Genomic DNA, 23,211 nt, shown 5'->3' with positions numbered 1-23,211 from the left:
ACACCTAGCACCTTCCTACCTGTTTCCCTGATAATTTCTGCTGTAGTTTCCCAGTCATCTGGAAGCTCATCCTGACCACCCAGGACCTGTCTCAACTTCTGCCTAAATTCCTCACAAGTTTCTTCATTCTGTAGCTTCCACCACTTGGTCTTCTTTTCTGTTTTCCCTCTCTTCTTCTTCCTGACCTCCAGAGTCATCTTACACACCACCATGCGGTGCTGTCTGGCTACACTCTCCTACCACCACTTTGCAGTCATTAACCTCTCTCAAATGACCTCGTCTACATAGGATGTAGTCCACCTGAGTACTCCTACCTCCACTTCTGTATGTCACTCTATGTTCCTCTCTCTTCTGGAAGTAAGTGTTGACTACAGCCATTTCCATCCTCTTCGCAAAGTCCACCACCATCTGTCCCTCCAGATTCCTTTCCTTCACACCAAACCTGCCCATCACCTCCTCATCACCTCTGTTGCCCTCACCAACATGTCCATTAAAGTCTGCTCCAATAACAACTCTCTCTCCTCTGGGAAAACTCTCTATGACCTCATCCAACTCACTCCAGAATCTCTCCTTCACTTCTAACTCACAGCCAACCTGTGGCGCATACCCACTGACTACATTCACCATCACCCCTTCAATTTCTAACTTTAGGCTCATCATCCTGTCTGAGACTCTTTTCACCTCTAGAACACTGTTTACAAACTCCCCCTTCAGAATCACTCCTACCCCGTTTCTCTTCCTATCAACACCATGATAGAACAGTTTGTATCCTCCTCCAATACTACGTGCCTTGCTGCCCTTCCACCTTGTCTCCTGCACACACAGTACATCTACCTTCCTTCTCTCCATCATGTCTGCCAGCTCTCTGCCTTTCCCTGTCATTGTGCCAACGTTAAGAGTCCCTATTCTCAAACCTATGTTCCTGCCTTTTCCCTTCTCTCTCTGGCCACGGACCCTTCTGCCTCCCCTCTTTCTTCCACCAACAGTAGTCAAATTTCCACCGACACCCTGTAGGTTAACAGCATCGGTGGCGGTCGTTGTTAACCCGGGCCTCGACCGATCCGGTATGTCTAAAGTGTTGTGGATGATTCGCATGGTTATTTTGGCAATTTTTACGCCGGATGCCCTTCCTGACGCAACCCTCTCTATTTATCCGGGCTTGGGACCGGCACAGAGGCAACTGGCTTGCAACCCCTGCGGCTAGATTACAACCCCTGCGGCTAGGTACATCCATGCAAATGATTATGTACAATTCTCTGCTCTTCGCTACATTATCAATTGTTTATGTCATGTTGATCAAAATGTATTATATGGTTCACTGTGCAATAGTCTTACTCCTCAAAACACCTAGTCATTAGTTCATCGTACAAGTCATTAACTGCAAAATGGTTGACCAAGTTGTCATAATGTGACAAACATATTTCGCTGCATTGCAAGAGAGGATATTCGCTGTGATGTGGATGAGAATTTGTGGCCTAACATGCAAGAACGACAAGAGGTGTAGGAAGACCACACCAATTCCTACTGCACTGCCTGTACTGTTGGACAGAATATTGTCCTATCTTTTTTTCCATGTGTTACTGTTTGCAGTGGGTTTTTTCTACGTTGGTATGACATGGTCTGTCAACAAATTACAATATGAACAATAAAAGTGTAAATGTGAATCTTGTCCAGTCTCTTGCAATCAAACAAAAACGGTGTAACTTATATTTTACAATAATTCTCATCAAAACTTTAGCCATAGTTTCCATCAGAACCTCCCTCTAAAGTACACAGTTATATTGACAACATGACTAAGTCATTTGACTGTCTTGTTCATAGACAATGACACAAGGACTTGACATTCTGATGACACTGACATGTTCAATGACATGAAGACTTAGTTTTGAGAGATGAACTAAAGATTTTGAGCAAGTTACAGGCTTTAGCAAGAACTCCATAGTGTTTTGCTGTTTGTACAAATTGTTTTGAGAAATGCACACACGTATTTGCAAACTTCAATTCTGATCTGAGAATTGTACTAAAGCGACTGAGAAAAACTGTAAAATCTATAACTTTTTTTCCACAGAAACTTCCCAATGATGCCTCAGAGGTGATAGATAAAAAGTCTTTAGGCCGAATTTTAATGAGTAGCCGGGACTGCAGGTGGTTTTTTTTTGTTGAAAATTCATTCCCGAGGTCAAAGGTCAACAAAACTCCCGAGGAGGTAGACTTAAACTGGTGTCACTCATTCGTGAAATTTCATGAAGATCCTTTCCTGACGGGCCTTTTATCTCAGCACAGCTGCAGGACATGACAGATGTCGTACAGTGAATGGAAGAGCTTTTATTTTGAAAAAAAAAAAAAAGTGTACTTGGGTGTAAAAGGTACCAGTTTCTGAGGAAAATGCAGCAGCTGTAAAACCTTTGTGTTCCTTTTCACTTTTCTGCACAACCCTCCAGCGCAGCAGTGTGCATGTGTGCACACGTGCACACGCCTGAAAGCCGCGTTCATTAGAAATTGCGCTCACCGTCGTCTCCACGCTCACAGGGAAGAGGCCTCCTCCGCTCACAGAGCTCCTGGTGGAGGTGCTGCATCCTCAGAGTCTGACTCTGAAAAAAGTAGGTCAGCTTGTTCTGAGTGGAGCGACTTCTTCACAGACGCTGAAGTGCAGGATTTTAACAGCCGCCTGCCTGCAGTCGCTGAACCTCCAGCTATAATCCTTTAAGGACCCGTTTATTTGTGCCTCATTCCACAAACACTCTTCAGGAGGAGGCTGTGCGCTCTGTCTGCTGAGAGCAAACACGTCCACGCAGCCGACTTTAGAGGATGTGGAGGACCATCACCTCTGACATCACACAGAGGATGCTGCACGGAAAACAGTGGAGCCTGAAGTGGATCAGGCATGTAGACCACTGTGTGCTCCGCCCTCCTCAAGACCCTTCTAAAATAAACGATGAAGCTCTGCTGCTCTGAAACATTTGGGAATTTCAGCTTTAATTAGAAGGAGCTGCATTTCCAGAAGAAAAGGCAGGGTTGAATGCCTGAAAGAAAATGAAACTTAAGAATTAGCTGAATAAATATAAATAAAATTTCAAAGTTGACCATAAATAAAGTGAAAACAGCGCAATAACAAAAAGACATTTTGGTGAAATTGCCCGTCCCGGGTGTCGAATCAGAGAGCTTCTGCTCCAAGGATTCCCCATGTATTTCAATGGAGGCAATTATCCTGGAAATCCTGGAATTCTTGAAAAGTGCAAGGATTTGAAGCACCAAAGGTCATAGCTGGAAAAAAGTGAAAGAGCCGAACATTTTAATAGTTGAATGGTTAAAATAGCTGAAAAATGTAGGAGTTAAGCACCAAAAAATGATGGAAGATACTATAAAGAAAGAGAAACAGGAAAACAATGGGTGGAAAGCTTTATAGCACTGAACCCATTAGACCATAATAACTTTGAGAAAAATGGACTTTTGACACATGGAGGTAAAGGGGAACTACTTCATCCTGCAACCTTCATCCTTTGCTAAAACTGCAACGTTCGGTGTTGCCGAGTTTGTGTTAAATTCTGGGAGTCAAACCTTTTTTTCATTTCTGCAGACATGAAATTTCTTCATCTTCATGACAGAGATGCTGAAACCGAGAAGCAGCGGGACGAAGGCAGAGATATTCACAGCAACACAAGCAGATGAAACAAACACAGACAAAAGAGGCGGACTCTTTCACTTCTATGTGCTTCTTTCAAACAGAAGAATCTCTGCAGGTCAGTCTGTCACGTGCACGCGTTTGCCTATCACTAACGTGCACACACATTGATTAGCTGGCTGGTTTTGAGCAGCTGAGCCCCGAAGGTCAGAGGAGAGGCCTTTCTCCTGACTTTCCGCTTCTTCAGATGCAGCTGCATCTCTGCTGTCTCCCCAAACCGCACCTTACCAGCAGGGGGCGCCGTTTCAGAGCACACTTCACCTTCCCAACCGAGAAGTTTAGCGCATCGTTTGACGCGTCCCATTGAAGAAAGTCTTCGGTTGGCCAACAGAGAACCGGTGTTTCTATGAGCCGTCACTCCTCTGGAAGAAAGGAAGCGTCTTCAAGGGGGGGCACTTACATTTCCGATGTCAGAGGGGCCTTACTGCCCCTGACCCCTCGCTTTCAGAGCCCTGAACCTCTGCAGGTGAAGACCCTCCCCCCCCCTTACCCTCCCTTTGACATCAACTTCTCTCCTTCTCTTGTCTCCCCTTTTCTTTCTCTTTCTTTCATTCGTCACTCAAAAATCCTTCTTTCCTTCCTCGTCCCTTTGTCCAGGTGTTTCTCTTCCTCCGCTAAGTCTGCTTCCTTCCTTCTGGTCCTTTTCTTCCAGTTTTCTTTTCATTTTGCCTTCATCTCATTTCTTTTTCGGTCTCCTCATCGCTTTTGTTTTTTTTTGCCTCTTCTGGTTCCTGCCTCACCGCTCTCTCTCCAGCTCTTCTCCTCTTCCTCCCACACTCTCTCCTGTCTTCTGCTCCTCTCGCTGCTGCCTCCATTCTACCACTCCCCCCTCATTTGCAACCCTCTTCCTCACCTAATACCCCCTGATTTCTTCATCTCCTTCAAAGTTTCCCCCCTCTTTCTCTCCCCTCCTTCCTGGTCTCTCCCTCTTTCTGTCCTCTCTCTCCTCATTTCTCCACCTCCCTGTTTTGAGCGGCAGTCGGTGAGCCGACGAGGCAGCAGGAGTCTCATTCAGCTCGGCATCAAAGTAAGAACCTCTCCTCCTCCTCCTCCTCCTCCTCCTCCTCTTCCTCCTCCTCCTCCTCCTCCTCCTCCTCTTCCTCCTCTCAGCCTCTAAAATCTGTCTCCTCTCCAGCCTCTGCGCTCCTTCCTGGGCGCAGCAACAGGGGGGTTTCCAGCATCTCCTCATCCCCCGGACTGAAGCGCATCTTTGAGGATGAAGATCCTTTACTCCAGAGTGCGCGCCCCCCCAGCAACCCTCCTTCAGGAGAAGCTCTGACCGGCCACTGCGAGTTGAAGTGTCTGGAAGCCCTCCCTGTCAGGAGCTGCAGGATATTATTGGATGTGTTTAGGATTCAGTAACTTTTCTTGCTTCTCTGGTGTGGAACCTGCAGGATGCTGATGACAGCCACTGACCCCCCCCAGTCCTGAAACCAGGATGGACTTCTGGGATCCGTCCCATTCTGTGACGGACACTTTTCCCGCCAGTCTACCGCCAAACTGTTCTCTGGAAAATGTCAGCCAGACGTCCTCCTCCTCCTCTCCCAGACCCGCCCCTCTGCCTCCGCACTCGCAGGTGGCGTCGGCGTTCATCATGCTGGTGGTGGGGGTCATCATCCTGGGTACGGTGGTGGGGAATGTGCTGGTGGTGGTGGCGGTGTTCACCAGCAGGGCCCTCAGGGCCCCCCAGAACCTTTTCCTGGTGTCCCTGGCTTCGGCTGACATCCTGGTGGCGACGCTGGTCATCCCCTTCTCCCTGGCCAACGAGGTGAGGAAGAACCGAATGTGAGCGTCTGAGTCTCCACCCGGCGGCAAAAGCCAAACCACACCGATGTCATTTCATGCAAACATGCAGGACGCCTTTCTGCCCGCCAGTCGGGTGGCTTCAGTCCGACTCGAACATGAAGTTTGGTCTCCAGCTGCTGGTTTTTAGAAGCAGAAAACTTTTTTTAGGCATCAAAGTTTTTCTAGTTTTGTGTTGTTTTTGTAACAGGATGTGACACCACATGCATCCTCTCTGACGTCAAAAAGGGGGGCACTCTAAATTTTAAGTAGATTTGTGTGTCTGATGTGTAAACCAGACCCCCCTTCTAAATAAACAAATACTCAAAAGAGTACTGATCAGCAGTAATGTCTGAGTCATAGTCTCATGAACTAGATTAAAAAAATGACTGCCACGCTATGCATTTAACGTTTTTTAGTGTGTCTAGTGTGTTATGGTAACACTCGTTACAACTGTTACAATTGTCACAAAAAGGAAAAAGAGTTGGCAAAATTGAACTGAAAACATTCTGAGTGAGGGAACACTGCCTACCATATGTTCTGTACTATAATGCACGCATGATTATGAGCCACACCGTCACTGAATGGTCTGTTTTTGAACATTAAGGTGCGCTGAACTATAAGGCACATTAAGCGGGACAAAGGAGTCAGAGAGAAGACGGTCTGTCTGTCAGACTTTATTGACTGTCTTCATAGTAATTCTAGAGTTGTCTGTTTATCTGAGCCGTGCTCAGAAATGAAACATGTGGAGCGTTTTGTGAAGCTATATTTCCGGAAAAGTTTCTGAAATAAAGAAATTCTGAACATTTTAACAACTCGAAAGCAGATTATTGTCAGTGTAGCCGTCTTTCCGGGGTTCGGTGTCGGTAAAGCGGAGTTTCATCTGTAAAATAAGGAGCTCAAAGACACATTTGGGTGTAGAGGATGCCACTTTATTCAGCCATCATCATTCATATACCCAGAAGTCCATTTGTCATCTTACATGATGTAATTGTCATGCGCACAACAGTAAAGTGGAAGTAAACAGTGTTCCATACGCTCCCTCCTCCAGATGAAACGTCCCGTTTCAACATCAAACAACAAAGATGAAAATAGTCTATTATATTAGCAGAAGAACGTTGAAAAAAGAAGTGCTCCCCCTCAGAAGGAAGTGTCACACAGACTTAGACATCTTGTCTTTGGTGGAGGAAGAAAGGATTGAAGTGGACAGCTGCAGGGACACAGAGGTCTTCATCAACGGCTGCAGAGATCCTGCAAACCACCCATCAAGGAATAAAACATTAAAAAATCGTCAATCAAGCAAATGAGCTTCCAAACATTTGTAATTTGATCAAGAAACACTCAGCTCACCTGTTCAACTCAGTTTAGTGGGTCTGCTCTGCTGCTGCGCGGCGTTTACTTGCTGCTCTTCGACTTCACTCGAAAATCTACTTTTTTCTTGTGACATTACTTTTTTTGTTGGTGGCCCTAGAGCTCCCTCATTCTCTCTGTTTCACAGATTTTCTTCAGTGCAATGCTGCACACGTTTTCTTCTTTTTACACAGCAATGTGTGCGTTCTGATTGGGTGTAGAGCTTGTCAGTCAGTCTCTTTTATAGAATGTGTTCAGTTTGTCAGAGTTACAGAAATCTTTGATCGGGATCCCATCGTTTTGTTTTCATTCCATAAAACTGGACTTGTTTTTCCATGAAGGTTTGAACTATGAGATTTTAAGCAAAGGAGAAAAGTGTGCAAGTCTGTCTGAGAAAAGTCTATAAAGTGTGTAATGGGGAGCCTTAAAACATCTCTAATTCTGCAGATTTCATTTATCGTAGGCAGACCTTCACAGTTCACTTTCCGAATGTAAACCCAGCGATAAACGAGGGACTGCTGTACAAAAAAGCAACATCTTTGGTTCTGATGCACAGAGTGAGCAGTAATTTAGATTAGAACAGCTGAGGAAGAGGATGTTGAGAACGTTTATTTCCTAGCAGGGATACATCGTATATTTCTAGTTACTGTTACTCAAAGGTAATCCCTTGCCTGTCAAGAAGAGACTCTTGTTTTACTTTAAGTTCCTCTCATCGTCTAACCTGCAGAAGGACACTGGACTCCATCAGGAACGCCTTTTGTCTCTGGTTCTGTTTATCATTTCTATGGACAGAATTTGTAGTTGTAGGCTGGGTTGGGGGGGGGGGGGGGGGGGCTGTAGTGTGGGGTCTGCTGCTTTTTGCAGACGATGTCCTGTTTGCCTCATCAAACGTGGATCTTCAGTTTCCACTGAGGTGGTTTGCAGTTGAGTGTTAAACGTCTGGAATGATGCTGATGATGGGATGGGATACCATGGTTCTCCACTGGAGAAAGGTGACTTTCCTTCTCTGGGTGGGGGGAGAGCTCCTGCCCCAAGTGGAGGACTTTTAGTGTCGGGTTCTTGTTTGCATGTGAGGGCAGGATGGAGGCTGACAGCAGGCGGCGTCAGAAATGTGGTTACTTTATCAATCTGTTATCATGAAGGAGTTGATGCTAAAGACAAAGCTCTGGATTTCAGTCTCTGTTCCTACCCTAACCCTCAGGAGCTTTGGGTTTTGTTGTCTGCAGTGCAATAGCGGTCCGCCTATGATTGCATGATCGCAGGTTCGATGCCCGCCCTTCTGACCAAGTGTACTTGGGCAACCACATTGCCTCTAGTGGTTGTAGGTGGGCGCCAGTGTTTGGCAGGTGAGTTGCCAGCAGTGTGTCTGGATGGGTGAATGAGACTATGGCTGTGACTGCAAAGCACTTTACATCATTCTCCATTTACAACAAGCCCGAGATTCACCTCGAGGGCTTGTTTGAATCCATTTTTCGCTGGAAGTTACGCGTCACAGATAATATGTGTCAGAGCATCAGTCCATACTGCTTGGATGACCTGAATGTTTCTGTATGATAATAGAAGTGAGGAGAGTTGTTCAGGAGACAGAGAGGAGTCCTCTGTTCCTTCCACTCCACCTCCAGCTCCAGTCTTCTCCTTACTAAAGTGGACAATATTAGTAAATAGGAAAAAGTTTCTGTTTCTATGGAAACTTTGTCAGAATCTGTTTGTGGAATTCCAGGCATAAGTCTTTCTCTGAATTGTGGAGCACAATCTCCACATCTCCATTATCTTTAACCTGATATTACTCACACACACACAAACACACAAACACTACAGGAACACTTTCCAGACAACCACCGACATCACCAAGAAAACTTGATGAAAGGAGGGTCCACTAGCCCTCATTAGCTTCTTCCACAAATCAAACACCTCCCCGTAAAAATGAACAAATGTTTGACGTTTCTCTGTCAGTCTATTTCCAAACTCCTTCACTACTCACGACAATATGCTGCGGCCCGGGACCAAGAGGCCCTCGAACCCGTACTTTTCCGTGGCCCGGGGGTTAGAGAGCCCTGATTTAATGGGAACAGGCAGCACGTCCAAAAATGTCCAGTCAGGTACATCCAAAACATGAAAAAAGTGACTGAGGGGGGTCCCCCAAAAACCTGTTCATATATGACAAGTTGGGTGTGAGAATGTGCAACGGGAGCTGCACCATTTAAAATAGAGGCGCCCATCACATTAGTTTTGCGTCAAGTTCTAATCCAGGTCCGCATGAAAGCTTCTGGGTCCAGATCCGGTTTTGTAGTTTTTTTGTTTTTTTCCACCAAAGATGACAAGGTCAGCTTGTAAACATGTTTTCTGTTGGAAACACTGTTTTCAAATAAGACTTAAGGACTGGAGGTGTTTTCTGGTTATTCTATTTCTATTGAGGTGTTGCTGCATCTTAATTTACGATCTCCTTCTCATGGATCGACTGGCACTGCAGTCAGAAAAACTCAGAGGATGGAAAAACTGTGGAGAATTTGTTCAGGATTCGTTGTTAAATGATCCAACGCAACCGACATGTTCATGTTTAGGTTACTGCTGAAGTCAACCAGAAAGTTGACATAAAACCTTGTTTAAAGTGATAAAAAACATTTCTTTTGTAAATCTGTGTTTTTATCCGTTACATTTTGTTGGTTCTAATCTCCTGTTCTGAATGAAGGTATAAATGATGGCGATTAAGTACATTTTACTAGAAAAAATCAGTTGTTTAGATTCAATCAGAGTGTGAAGTTGCTCATATTTAGGGGTGTGTCTTTTTGATCGGAAGATAAGTAACACAAGTTGGAAAAATGTCAGTCCAGTGTAAGTAGAACTGTGTTCATAGCAGAATTGCTCCATGTCCCTCAGTGTGTCATTCATCATCATTGTGTGCTTCTGCATTGCCTCCTCCCCCTCAGACCAGGTGGAACCTGCAGCAGTAGATGCTGCCGTTCGCTGGCGTGTCTCTGCAGGAGTTTGAGTGCAAAATTGTTGTGTCACACTGAATTCAATCGCATCGTCCATTCTCATCATTCCTCACAGAAATGCAGGAATAAATAAAGAACATCCCAAACGCTTTCCCAGGAAGTCCTGGGGCGTCTGAGCCTTCAAAGAATTACAGCATGAACTTCCTCTCCGCCAGCTTTCAGTATCCGTTCCTAACAGACGTTCTTTGCTGCTCGACTTGAAGCATTCCGCTCCGAAATGTCGGTTAAACGTCCACGGATGGTTCCCTGAATATGGAGCCTCCGAACACAGAAAGATACTTTTACCTTTTTACCCCCCACCCCCAAACACACAAAACTGTGCTTCAGTTTTTCTTTTACACTTTTCAGACTAGATTAATTTTGTTCATTCTGTTTGTTTTTTCTTCCTTAAAAACATTTTTAATGGATTTATTACTGAACAAATGTTATGAAACATTGCATGCACTTAAACCAAGTTAAAAAAAATCCAAACAAAAGGCGTAACACTGGTTCTTCAAAAATAGAAAAAGAAAATATGGTGCAGCAAAAGTAAGTGTCCAGAAATGAACATTAAGAAACATGTAAAGCGATGGTTTATCCTAAGTTTAATGGTCATTTATTTGACATTTCTGCTTTAACATTCTCCAGAACCTGTAAAAGACATTTGTAAGAATGTGAATGTGATTCATTTCAAACCCATAAGACACTGGATGGATGGATGGATGGATGGATGGATGGATGGATGGATGGATGGATGGATGATTTAGCTTAGCTCAAACGTTTCTTGGATGGAATAGTGAAAAAGTGTTAAATGACATGAACGTCTGCAGCTCTTTTTTGCGTCCTTCAAGCCTTGTGCAGAGCTGCAGTGCCAGGCGCCATCCAGCCCACTGGGAGCCATGAGGAAGGGGTTCAGGGTCTTGCCTGTGGACTCTTCTGCAGATTGACAGGCAGAGTGGGATCTGAACTCTGATTGGAGGTCGACCCACGTGCTGGACATGTTCCAGTCTGGGTTTAAAAAGTGTCACAGAGTTGAAGTGTGACTGGCGTGTACCCTGAACATGGCCATCTTGATTTTAACTGGTTCCAAACGGCCCTCTAAGGACCTTCAGTGTGTTTTTGTTTGAACATTTCTTCATCCCCTCTGTTTGAGCTTCTGGAGCTGTAGACTTTTCCAGGCCATTTCTTCATGTGGTTCCAAAACCTAAAAGCAAATCTAAACTCCATCATGTTTTCTATCATCTGCCCGTTCTGTCCCACTTTCTTCTCTCTAGATTTTATTCCAACTTACTTTAGAATTCTCTGTCCTTCATTTTTTAATTCATCCATACCAATGGGCTGCACTTTGCTCAGCTTTGTTCCTGGTGAATTTCTTAACCCTTGTGCCATCCTAGGCACTTTAACATTGGGAGTTGGGTCATCTAGACCCACTAGACAGTGCTCTGAACCTGATTTGTGATCTTCACTGGTGTCCATGAATTACATGAAATCTTTCCACCTTTATCCACCTTTGTAATGGTAGGGAGGACACGTCAATGTAAGGGTGGGGTCATCTAAGATAGCACAAGGGTTAAATCAAAAGCAAGTAGTGGGCTGCCCGATGGTGTAGTGGTCAGCGCTCTCACTTCCCATCGAGAAGGTCCTGATTCAAATCCTGGTGCTTTTCTGTATGGAGTTTACATGTTCTCCCTGTCAATGAGTGTGTTTTCTCCAGGAACTCCAGTTTCCTCAAACACAACTTAAATTGACCCATGGCAACCGAGTTGGGTTAGGCTCCAGCAACCCCCTGACCCCAAAGCTACAGGCACAGCAGGCATGTGATGCACGTACACCACATGTTTGTGTTCACAGTGGACAAGCAGGGAGGGACTTCTTCTTTTTCTAGCGCATGTCTACAACCGACAGTCGGAAGAGTCAAAAATGTCAAAAGCGGTGCGAGTCTTGCTCCAGCCTTTTCCTTTCACACCTCAATTCTGATACACGAAAGACTTGAAGTCATATAATTCCATCCGGGAATTATATGACATCTCTTATCTCCTTTCAGATCAATTTTTAAACGGTTGACACTTTTGTGTTTTAAAAAAAGACGTCATCCATACGTCACTACCAAATCTGAGTCCCTGATTGGCCAAAGTTTAACCTGGTTCAACATTCAACTCCTGTTGAATGGCTGTGCGTTTTGTGCGTAGAGCCCAGAAAGGGTCATAGAAACTGGTGTAGCTATGCATAAACGCAAGAGTTATGAACATGGATATTTCAAACGCACGTTTACGAGCCTTTACATAAACCTTTCATTGAAAATAGTTCTGTCAAGGCCAATGTGAACGTAGCTTGAGAGGGATTCAGCAGGTTTGGAAAATGGATTGATGGAAAAAAATGATTTGATATGAAAAAACTAACCTGATCGCCATCAAAACAGATTTTTCTGTATTTCGTTAGATTTTTTTCCTAGTTGACAGTACAGATTCTTTTGATAAGTGGTTTTTCAATACTGATTCTGATAATGAAGTATGAGTTCATATTCATCACAATAATGTTGATCAACAACTATTGATAATAGATAACGGAAGGATGTTGAGTCTAGAGCTGGAAGGCAAGAGGTCTAGAGGAAGACCAAAGAGGAGGTTCATGGATGCAGTGAAGGCAGACATGAAGGTAGCTGGTGTTAGAGTAGAGGATGCAGAAGACAGGATTAGATGGAGGAAGCTGATTGGCTGTGGCGACCCCTGAAGGGAAAAGCTGAAAGGAAAAAGAAAAGTTGGACCTGCTCCATCTTCAACCCATTGCTTTACATCAGAGTTGTCAAACTCCAGGCCTGGAGGTCCGGCCTCCTGCTGGTTTTCCAGAAATCCTGCCTCATCGGCTGCTGATTACCTGGATCAGGTGTGTTTAGCCAATAAGGAGCTTCAGTGGTTTGAAAACATGTAGGACACCGGCCCTCGAGGCCTGGATTCTGACACGCCCAGCTTATATGCACAAAGTCCTTCATGGACTGAACTGCATTTGTGTGAATCTTTCTATCCTGTTGCTTCTTTTTAGACACATGAAAAAACATCCTAATAAATAATGAAACATTTGCTGTGACATGAAACAAGCTTCTGCTCCCCAGGAGAGATAGAGAAAAACATGGAAAAACTGTGGGGGCACTGCAGCATGTGGAAAAAAAGATGGCATTTATTATTCATCTGATTCAGTTTGATGCTGAATTCTCTTTTGTCACCTCAGCAAGTCTGTTGGTGTTGGGATTGCTGACATGACAGCGTTGAGTCTAAAGGAGGAGATCCTTCAGGACGTCAGTAAGACTCAGCTGGGGTGCATGGCCTGTTGCTGATAACGTCAGCCAAAGGGAGAACCTGCTGCCTGAGCAGCTTCATCATCAAATATTGAAAGGCTAAGGCTGGTTGTGTGAGTGACTTCTGAAAGAGGTGTGTGAATGTGCTGCTCCGGGCTGACATCAGAGCTGTGAGCCTTTATGAATGTGTGTACGCTGCTGCATGTGCTACTTTGCATCTGTTATTTTTAAATCTGTGAACTACTTTGCTAACGTCAGACTTAATCTGCTGGAATCACAGCTTGTAACCCTTGTGCTATCCTAGGCACTTTACCATTGGGAGTGGGGTCATCTAGACCCACTAGACAGTGCTCTGAACCTTTTTTCTTCAATGATTTGTGATCTTCACTGGTGTCCATGGATTCCATGAAATCTTTCCACCTTTATCCACCTTTGTCATGGTAGGGAGAACACGTCAATGTAAGGGTGGGGTCATCTAGGATAGCACAAGGGTTAAATATGTGTTAACGCCTTAAACTCAGTGGGAAGACCATCCAGTGAAATGATTTCACAGCAGCTCAAGTGAGTAGAAACTGGTCTATGTGAGACACTGGGCTATGTTTTTCCATCCTTGATATGAAACCATTTCCTTACAGTCTGTGAGGGTTCGGTCTGTCGACAGGTCTGGCGTTTTGAGCAGCACCCTGTGACTGTAGAACTCTGTAGCATGGACCCCATTTAGAGATGTACTGGGCCGGGTGTGATGCCTCACCTCCAGTTCAAGCTAAATGAAGCCAACTCAGTCAACAATGTCTGCAGTATGGACGCAGCCATTTGGAGCCAGTGGACAGTGATTGGTCCGAGTCGGTCTGAGTCACAATTCTATGGCAACTAACGTCGCCAATCGTGAGTAAACTTGTTGAAAGTCCACACCCCTTCCACTGAAGGCGGCTCAGGAGAATCTGTCAACCAAATGTCCGAGGTAGGGGTCAGAGCACACCACATGCTTTTGCTAAAGCATCTGATTGGTCAGTCTAGAGCTTGAATAACTTGCGATATAAGAAAAAAATCATTAACAAAAGACGATTATCACAAACCTCTTTCAATAATTTATCAGAGCAGAAATGGTTATACTGACCAATAGAATGACTATTTCTCTGTGGAAGTCTATGGGGTTTTGGCGTCTTGGAGCCAGCACATACTTCCTGTTTGGAACGTGAGGAAGGAGGGGTCACTCCGTCCAGTTCCTGTTTACATTCTGTGCTTCACCAACTGGCGTTCAAGCACCCACTATTGTTTATGTTCATTATAGTTCATGTAAATGCAGGAGACCTGGCTCGTTGGTGGAAACGTGAACATTTTAATAAACCTGACAAGACCAGGATCAGACGGAGAGACGAAAGGGTGAGGAGGGAGATGAGATGACCAGAAATGGAAACACACTCAAGATCATTTTGTAGATAAAAACAGCTGTGAATGATTAGCAGCATGAACACACAAAACCTGAAAGCAGTAACTAAGTTGGAAACCTCACATCAGACACATAAAAACTAAAGTCCCAAAAAGTATTTAAATCATAAATAAATCTAAAAAAATATATTGGAATACAACATATTTTTTGTAGTGCTACTTAATACTACCATGTTTGACCTACTGTATAGAAATTTCTAAGAGTTCTAAGAATTTCTAAGAGCTCACTGCATCCTCTCTTTTTACTTCAAAAACGAGCCGTCAGAATTGTACATGAAGTCGGATATCTTGATCATACAAACAATCTATTTTATCAATCTAGACTTTTAAAACTGTATGACCTTGTGGATTTTTACACTGCGCAACTTTTATACAGAGCCAGTGGGAAATCGTTACCATTCAATACCCAAAAACAGTTCTTAGAAAATGAAGGAGGAACAAACTCAGGGGATGTAGGAACTTAAAGATCAAACTGATAAGAACCACAAAGAAAAGTAACTTTTGCACTAAACTTTGGAACAGGTTTAGTAATGAGCTCAAACACTGTTCAAATATTCAAGAAAATGTAGAAAGAAACTGTGATTTCCGGATATAAAGAAAAGAGGAGTTAAGAATCAACAGGTGATTGAATAATTCCAAATACATGTGTGAACTTGCTTGTGGTGAAATAATCAAAGTTCTTTTAAAATAGATCAATGAGTTTTACATTGTAATGAGTAATAATCATTACTGAAATGTTTAAATTACAATAAATAAGCTATTGATTTTCTTAACGTGATCTGCAATAATTGCTGGTTTAAAGTGATCATGTGATTTAATGATAATCAATGATTACTACATATCTGTTACCTAAAGTGTCAATTGTTAATGTATAAAAAGTTGTAAAGTTAATCAATAAGAACTCAATTTGTTACCTGATAACTTGATGTGTAGCAGTGATATCTGGATTTAATGAAGTAGTATTCTGATTATAATCAGTGAGTGTCACATTTCTGCTACATGGTGTGTGATTCACATACTGTTTACTGAAATTATGAATGAATGTTCTGAAGATAATCAGTCATCAATATACATTAGATTTTGTAACCAGATTAAAAAACTATGTAAAACTATCAAATGAATGAACTCAGTAGGGGTGTGATTACGTGAACTTGCTTTTTCCCGCTTCTTTACAAGCACTTAAAGAAAAGAAACATTAGATTTAAATAAAAAAGTATCGTCAACCGGTCCCACAAAACAATTTTGTTTAAATAGAGTGGATGACTAAAATTTAACAAACTATCTTGAATGAGTACTACAGTACTGTGGCTCCAGAGGTTCAGAGGTTCTGTGGGGAGTGCAAGTTGAGTGACAAGATGATGATCAATGAAATTCTAAAACCTTAGATTGGATGCAAATGTTGACATGAATAAATAAAAAGTTATTTTCTGTGGAAGGCACAGAGTCACCCGCCCGCAGCCTGTCTTAGTGGGGGGGGTTCTGCCCTTTAAACGCAGGTGGCACTGTGATACAAAAAGGTCAGGGTTACTGCAGTGAAACCAGGACCCTTCCTCCTTACGTTTTTGACGTTCTTGGGTTTATTTAGAATGTCCGATCTGCATGGGTTCCTTCATAGCTTTACGCGAGGAGTCCTGTAACGGTAGAGGAGGCTCCATTGTTGAGGAACGAAGAGTGGTTTTAGGTGGTTGCTTACGAGTTTGGCGGTCCCTTTGGGTTTGACGTTCTCTGAGACGGACATCGGAGCGGAGAACTGCGGAAACAAGATCTTTGAAGGTGTGAGTTTCAGGTTGAGAACAAGGGTGATATTTAATGGCCTCATTAAGGGACTGGTAAAAAATGCCCCTTAATGCTTGGCCAGCCTGCTTCCACCCCCAAAATCGATTACATGATCACTTACAGATCGATTACGTTGTTTGAGTCTTAGCAATTGACGTGTGGCTTCTTATTCCTTGCGTGGTTGGTCAAAAACGAATCTAAATTCCTCCATGAACTGATCAAATGGCAGGTGAGATATGGGATTTGAAGTCAGATATGCTTGGGCCCACTACATGGCTTTGTTTCTAAGTGAATTATCAGTGTGATTTTACTTTGATCGGTTTGATAGTACCTGGGAGCTTGTTGGAATATTAGTTAGCATTGAAGGAGAAAGCCTCCACAGGCTTCTATAGCTGAAAAAAGGTTCTGGCTTTTTTCTGGTGACGTAGCGGAAGTGGTGTTGGTCATGCTGCCTGAGGGCGGAAGTGAAGCTGTGGTTGTGGGATTAGCGGTGAAATATCTGGTTAAATCCATCAGGGCTTGCGATATCCCGTCAATACGGCGAAAAAGGTCTTGTGCTGAGGCCATCTGAGCAAGAGCATAGACGTGGCGACCCTGGATGACTTCCTGCTGGGAGAGGAGTCCTTCCGGGTCAGCTGGGTCTGGAGTTTGGCCAGTTTGTCCTGTCATGATCAGCTAGGCTGAGGAGACCCAGACGCTTGAATCCGGAAGGAACACAGGAGAATGAGCTGGAGAATTAACAGATTTATTTCCCTGGAACAGGACCTGTGGGTAAGTAAGTTGATGAGTATTTGCTGGCGTGATGATCCTGGTGAATCGGCTGTGAGTTGTGGCGTGCCGTGGATATTGAGTCGAGGCGTGGAGAGGAGCCGAGACTTGAGTTAGATCTTGGTTTGGCTTGGAGTCGAGGCGTGGCGTGGCTTAGGGTTGTGGTGTGGCGTGGCTGGAGGCTTTGGATCTTTGATGAAACAGTGTCTTCTCGTGTGGACATGGGACCCAGGTTGACACTCGTGGCAATATGTCCTGAAGACGAGGAGGAGAAGTAGCAGTTAGTGACAAGCATGATAAGTGAGAAAAAGAAACTTGACTTGAAACCAGGTAATACACCATAGAGGGGCAACGAACTGGCAAAGAATGCTGTGGAGTTTCCTCTTAAGTAGCTGGCAGGTGATGAGGTGAGTGTCAACAGCTGGGTCCAATCTGGGAAGCAGAGCAGAGAAGGGAGGGGTGAGGACAATTTAGAGTAACCAATTAACCTATGAAGCATGTTTTTGGACAGTGGGAGGAAGCCAGAGACTCCAGAGAAAACCCACACATTCACAGGGAAAACATGCAAACTCCACACAGAGAAGTCCCCTATTGATGTTCTGTTTCAGGTCCCCCAGCCGAGACTCGAACCTTCATGCTGTGAGGCAAGAGCGCTAACCACTGCGCCACTGTGCAGTTGATTTTTTAAGTATATGTTGAATTTGTAAATCATGTTGAACACCATGAAACACCTTTTTGTTCCATTTAATAAAATCCCCTAAAGTTAACAATGCAATTGTAAAATTCTGCGTAAAGCGCATGCGTCAGATGAACGGAAAGCTTGTTGGTACAAATGTCTTTTTTTTAGTAGACTGTGTTAACTAAATTTTATTAAACGTTTTTAAATATTACACAAATTGTTATTTAAATGTAACGTAACCCTCTTGGTTTTTTACTGAAAGTGAATTAATATAATATTTTCAACATAAATACTTTACATAAATGCTACACCTCTTTTTCATTTTTTTGAGTAATACATGACTTTAGTTAATAATCACCATATTTAATTAGGCTAATGTCATTGAAGTGCGTTTTGTTTTTTTATTCATGCATTTCATCATTTCTGTAATGAATTTGATAAATCTGTGTATTTTTTGTTGCATTTACTACAAGTAATGCTTCAAATAAATAAATCAAATCATAATCAAATTATGTGTGTCGCATGTTTTAAAGTGTTTTATTAAAAGTGGCTTATCAGTGTCCTGTTTTTCTAAAGGGTGAAGTGGCTCCTTCTGGGTTTTGGGGGTAGAGAAATCCACCTGATTGGCTCTTTAAGTGTTCAGGTTGCAGCCCCCTGATCTAAAGTCTGAAATGTGCCACTAAGCCCCCTGACTCTCTGAAGCTGTTTGAAGAACTAAATGTGCTTTCCTCTTGTCTCCTTTCAGGTTATGGGCTACTGGTACTTTGGCTCCACCTGGTGCTCCTTCTACCTGGCTCTGGACGTCCTGTTTTGCACTTCTTCCATTGTCCACCTTTGCGCCATCAGTCTGGACAGGTACTGGTCTGTTACTAAAGCTGTGAGCTACAACCGCAAACGGACGCCTAAGCGGATCAAAGTGATGATCAGCGTCGTGTGGCTCATCTCCATCATCATCTCGTCCCCACCCCTCCTCATGTCTCAGGCGGAGAACAGGGTGGAGGAGAGGAATGGGAATGAGACGCGTAAGCAGGAGTGTCTCATCAACAATCAGACGTGGTACATCCTGGCCTCCTGCATGGTGTCCTTCTTCGCTCCTGGAGTCATCATGATCCTCGTTTACTGTAAGATCTATCGAGTTGCCAAGCAGCGAGCCTCCACCGTCTTTGTGGCGAAGAACATGATGGAGAGGCAGCCATCGCAGTCTGAGACCTGCTTTGTAGGCGAGGCTCTGGCCGACCAAAGACACGGCCAGTACGAGCTGGACAGCCCGCTGCCCGGCTGCCACCGCAGCTCCTCCGGAAGAGACCAGAGGGGAGAGCTGGACGATATCGACCTGGAGGAGAAGCGGCATGACACCAAACGGTCCCTGCGCCTCCCCCGGAGGGTGAAAACCCAGCAGGGGAGAGACTCAGAGGAGACACTGAATAGGTTAAAGCCCCCTCCTCCCTCTTCCTGTACCTCCAGCTCCTGGACCTCCTCAGATCAGTGCTCCCAGCACTTCTTGCTCCCCTCCCCTGTGCCAGTCCGGAGCAGGCAGGCGTCCCTGTCCAAGAACAAAGTGGCCCAAATGAGGGAGAAGCGTTTCACCTTTGTCTTGGCCGTGGTGATGGGGGTTTTTGTGCTCTGCTGGTTCCCCTTCTTCTTCACCTACAGCCTCCACGCCATCTGCAGAGAGAACTGCACCATCCCCGACACGCTCTTTAACCTCTTCTTCTGGATCGGCTACTGCAACAGCTGCCTGAACCCCATCATCTACACCATCTTCAACCGGGACTTTAGAAGGGCCTTCAAGAAGATCCTGTTCCACAGCCACAAAGGGACGTGAACGTCAGCGTGGGGCGGGCCGACTCGCCCCCACTCCTGTTTTCACTGTGCTGTCATATCGACATTAAAGGGCTTCTCACACAGATGATGTGTTGATTTATTATTCAGGAACTCACTCATTTATGGAATGATCCGGTCGACTTGATCCTGACTCCCCATTACCGAGGGCAGGTGTGTGAAAGTGCAGCTCTGTGATGCAACAACTGCTCTGGGTTACGTGTAACATAAGCCTGAGCCAGAATGACGGGGTTGGGAGCAGCAGCGGCTGCAGGGCAGCGAGAAGCATCGGCCCAGCGGCTGGAGAAGTCTGCCGTGTGCTCAAACCCGGTCAGCTGGCTCTGCATCCCACGTATAACATGAGACCAGGAAAGCCGAGACAGGCTGAAACAACACGCACAGAGCCTCAAACGCCTGACATCTAGGAAGAAACCCAACCACAAACAGTTTAAAGACAGACATGTAGAGCTGCTAACTCCAGTGTTCTGTTGAAAGCACAGAGCTGCAGACATGCAGAAGTCTGCAGCTCTGTGCCCCCATCCTCCTCTGCCCCCATATCCCAGCAGAGGAGGATGCTGAAGCTCCGGCAACAGACATCTCATCAACAGAGAACAGCAAGGCTTTGACTGTAGCAAAGGAACTTCCCTGCAGAGGATTCAAGGTATCAAGACATGGACAGCGGCCGCGAAGTTTAAATCACATCAACGAATCATTCAGTGCAAAACACATTAAAGATAAAAAACTCAACTAAAGATCAAAACGGCCGAAGAATTAAAAAAAAAGCATCATTCCAGTTTAAAAATCAAAACTAAATTCCTGAAACCAAAACAAACAAATACATTTCAGAAAACTCAAAATAAAATGAAAAGATATCAAATAAGAAAATAAGAAATCAAAAAAGCTAGATATTATGAGACATCACTGATTGGATGTTGAGGTTGAATTTTTGGAGAAGAGGGAAAGCATATTTTCCTGCATATTTTCCCTGACCTGTGGTAAAGAGTTGATCGGTCAATCACTGAACTTTGTCAGTGGGCGTGGCCTGAAGCTGATGTCTCTAAAGACACAGAGCAGTGAGGATCACCTGCCACTGTTGGGATTTGATGGTGAAAGGGCGCTCAAGAAACAGAGACGTATGTCTGCCGCCACAGGCTTGGAATGTTGTTTCTATGGTTTCCGATAAAACAAAAGCTCCATCACAAAGCAACCTGTGAGAATAAAAGGGACATGGGCGCCTTTCCACACCGCTCACAGCTGCTCACAGCTGCTAAGCAGCTGCAGAAACAGATGCAGAAACAGATGCACACACTGTATCCTCTCATCAGACACACCTGTTCAGCTGAGGATCAGCAGCAGCAACCTCTTCAGAAAACGTGAGAAGAGTTCAACCGAGCATCAAAGCTGAGAAAAACTGGTCTAATCCAGGTTTGTCCTGGTCTTATCCTGGTTTAATTCTGGTCTGATCTAAAGCTGGTCGACGGTCCTCCTGGTTTAGCAGGTGTGAAATATACCTCAAATCTGGGTTTGAACCAAACAAGAGAACTTGGATCCTGATCGCTTTCAGAGGAATTCTGGTGCGGTTCACTTTAGTGTGAATGCCGATGAACTTTTCATGGACCGCAGAGAGGAGGAGAACCAAAAAGAGGAATAATAATGAACTCTGTGTTTGGAGGAGAATCAAACAGACACAGCGGCCACATGTCTGCCAGGTAAACACGGTTTAGAGAGGCAGATTTGTTCTCCACATTTGACTCCCTGGGGGAGCGGTGAGCTGCAGACACAGCTGCACTTGGGAACCATTTGGAGGCTTAGCCCCCCAAATCCAAAAACCTTAAAGGGCTTATGTCATGCAAAATCAACTTTCGAGCTTTAAGTGTCTTATAATGTTAATTCCTCAATATAAAAAACCCCAAAGCAGTATTTTTCATCCATTCATGCATCTCTGAAAACCTAAAAACCTCTGAGCACCAGCTACACTCAATCTACAAAAATGAGAAGGTTCTCACATTGTGACATAGATAAGTGGGGAACAGCCTCTTCCAGGAAGAGTCTGCGCTGCCAGCTCCACATTCAGACTAACACACACACTTACGGGCAGTGATCAGCAAAAACCCTTGTCTTTATATGAACCATGTGCACATTCACCTTTGCAAAAGTGTGGATGTTGTTTGTTTTCGGGGAAAAATGCAGACACACTTACCGTTCTCGGTTGATGTCACGAAATGGGCGGTACCCACACGGAGCGAAAGGCGGAGCCTCAGATATCTAGTCGTCTTATTCTGGGTAGGAAAATGAAATGTGAAAATAACTCATATTTCATTTTAAAAAAGTGTTCCTTAGTGTGCCAAAGTTAATATACTATATAATAATGATCAGATGTCTGTGTCACAAAACAGGCAGATGGCTGGTTCCAACTACAGCAGGTTTTATTAGCTCAGCTAAAAGTCCACAAAACTAAATCAGGGTCAGGCAGGCAGGGGTCAATGACGAGCAGAGGAGCATCAGAGAAGAAACAGGAGTGTTCAGGATCACAGCGAGGTTCAGGGACAAAACAGGGTCAGGAAATACGAAATTCTGGTCCAGATAAAACCTTCGGTACTGCAGGCAGAGTGGCACAAACAATACTTTGCACTGACTGAGGCTCAGTGAGGTGCTTAAGTGTACTGTGAGTGATCTGCAATTGAAAGTCAGGTCTGCAGCTGAGGGTTGCTGGGAGATGCAGTGCGTTTGGAACTCTGGAGATGGTTCCCACCGATGACCAGAGGGGGAGACAGAGGGGAACCACATTGGGACCTTCCCGTCTGCACCGATCGGCCTGCCCTTGGCTTCGGCGGGTGACTCCAGCCGGAGCATCCTGTTAGAAAACATCAAAGGAGAGGAGGCCAGATGAAGCCTCAGCTTCACTGAGACAGAGATGGCCGGAGTCCTCAGAGCACCAGCTGAGGAGGTGAGGCTGATTCCAAACAAGGAGGCCCGAGCTAAACAAGAGCTTTAGCACAGTCAAGCCATCCTCAGGTGATTTATGGCACAGATTAGCCCAAGAATTAGTTTAAAAGGAGCAAAACAAAGAGCTTCACAGACAGTCAGACATTAAAGATTGGAAGAGTTTATTGGAAATTATTTGAAAAAAACATTTTTTAATTTAGTTAAGTCAAACCCTGAAAAAAAATCTGCTTAATAATATTGAATGATCTATAGCTGGAGCGTAATGATTAAAGGCGTGCACACATGGCTCTGTTATAGAGGCGTCAAGCAACAAAGGAAAGAGTTCACAAGGAACCAAGTGATGGATAAAAACCAAATCCGCCGTTTGAAAAAAGCACTCAGTTGTGACACACCAACTGAAATGGGCGGGCCAAAGTCTCCCTGCTCCGCTCCATTCTGATGCAGACAAACAGATCCATGAACGTCTTTGTTTTCCTCGTCTGAGCTGGAACCTGGATCTAAACTGTACGGCTGGATGGATCTGATATTGTTGACATTTGTGTTGCACCTCTGATGTTAGGTTGGAGTTGTGAGGGGCTGTAAGCTTGCAGGAGAAATTGTAAACAACAGAATGATGGAAAATGAGCGCAGGCTTACTCTGCGCCAACAGTCCTGCCCACAGCTCAGAGGCACATTTCTTATGAACTTCCAC

The 23,211-nt window shown here is 44.5% G+C and overlaps 1 protein-coding gene across 1 annotated transcript; it reads left to right on the top strand.

The window, feature by feature from the left end:
* Positions 1 to 3,094: 3,094 nt before the first annotated feature.
* LOC101164629 (alpha-2Db adrenergic receptor) lies at positions 3,095 to 19,662 on the top strand. The gene is made up of 3 exons (XM_004066791.4): positions 3,095 to 4,709; positions 4,818 to 5,450; positions 18,499 to 19,662. The coding sequence occupies exons 2-3, from the start codon at positions 5,121 to 5,123 to the stop codon at positions 19,576 to 19,578; spliced, it is 1,410 nt and encodes a 469-aa protein (XP_004066839.1). The 5' UTR covers positions 3,095 to 4,709; positions 4,818 to 5,120; the 3' UTR covers positions 19,579 to 19,662.
* Positions 19,663 to 23,211: the final 3,549 nt, after the last annotated feature.

This window comes from Oryzias latipes, chromosome 3 (genome assembly GCF_002234675.1).
Source record: "Oryzias latipes chromosome 3, ASM223467v1".
NCBI lineage: Eukaryota > Metazoa > Chordata > Actinopteri > Beloniformes > Adrianichthyidae > Oryzias > Oryzias latipes.
The sequence above is the reverse complement of the archived record's forward strand: the minus strand, read 5'-3'. Positions and strand labels throughout refer to the sequence as shown.

What these genes read in the sequence shown, in the direction of transcription:
- LOC101164629 (XM_004066791.4), top strand. Translation starts at nt 5,121, where the DNA reads ATGGACTTCTGGGATCCGTCCCATTCTGTGACGGACACTTTTCCCGCC. An exon ending in CCTTCTCCCTGGCCAACGAG is followed by an intron (nt 5,451 to 18,498) that starts GTGAGGAAGAAC and finishes GTCTCCTTTCAG; the next exon opens with GTTATGGGCTACTGGTACTT.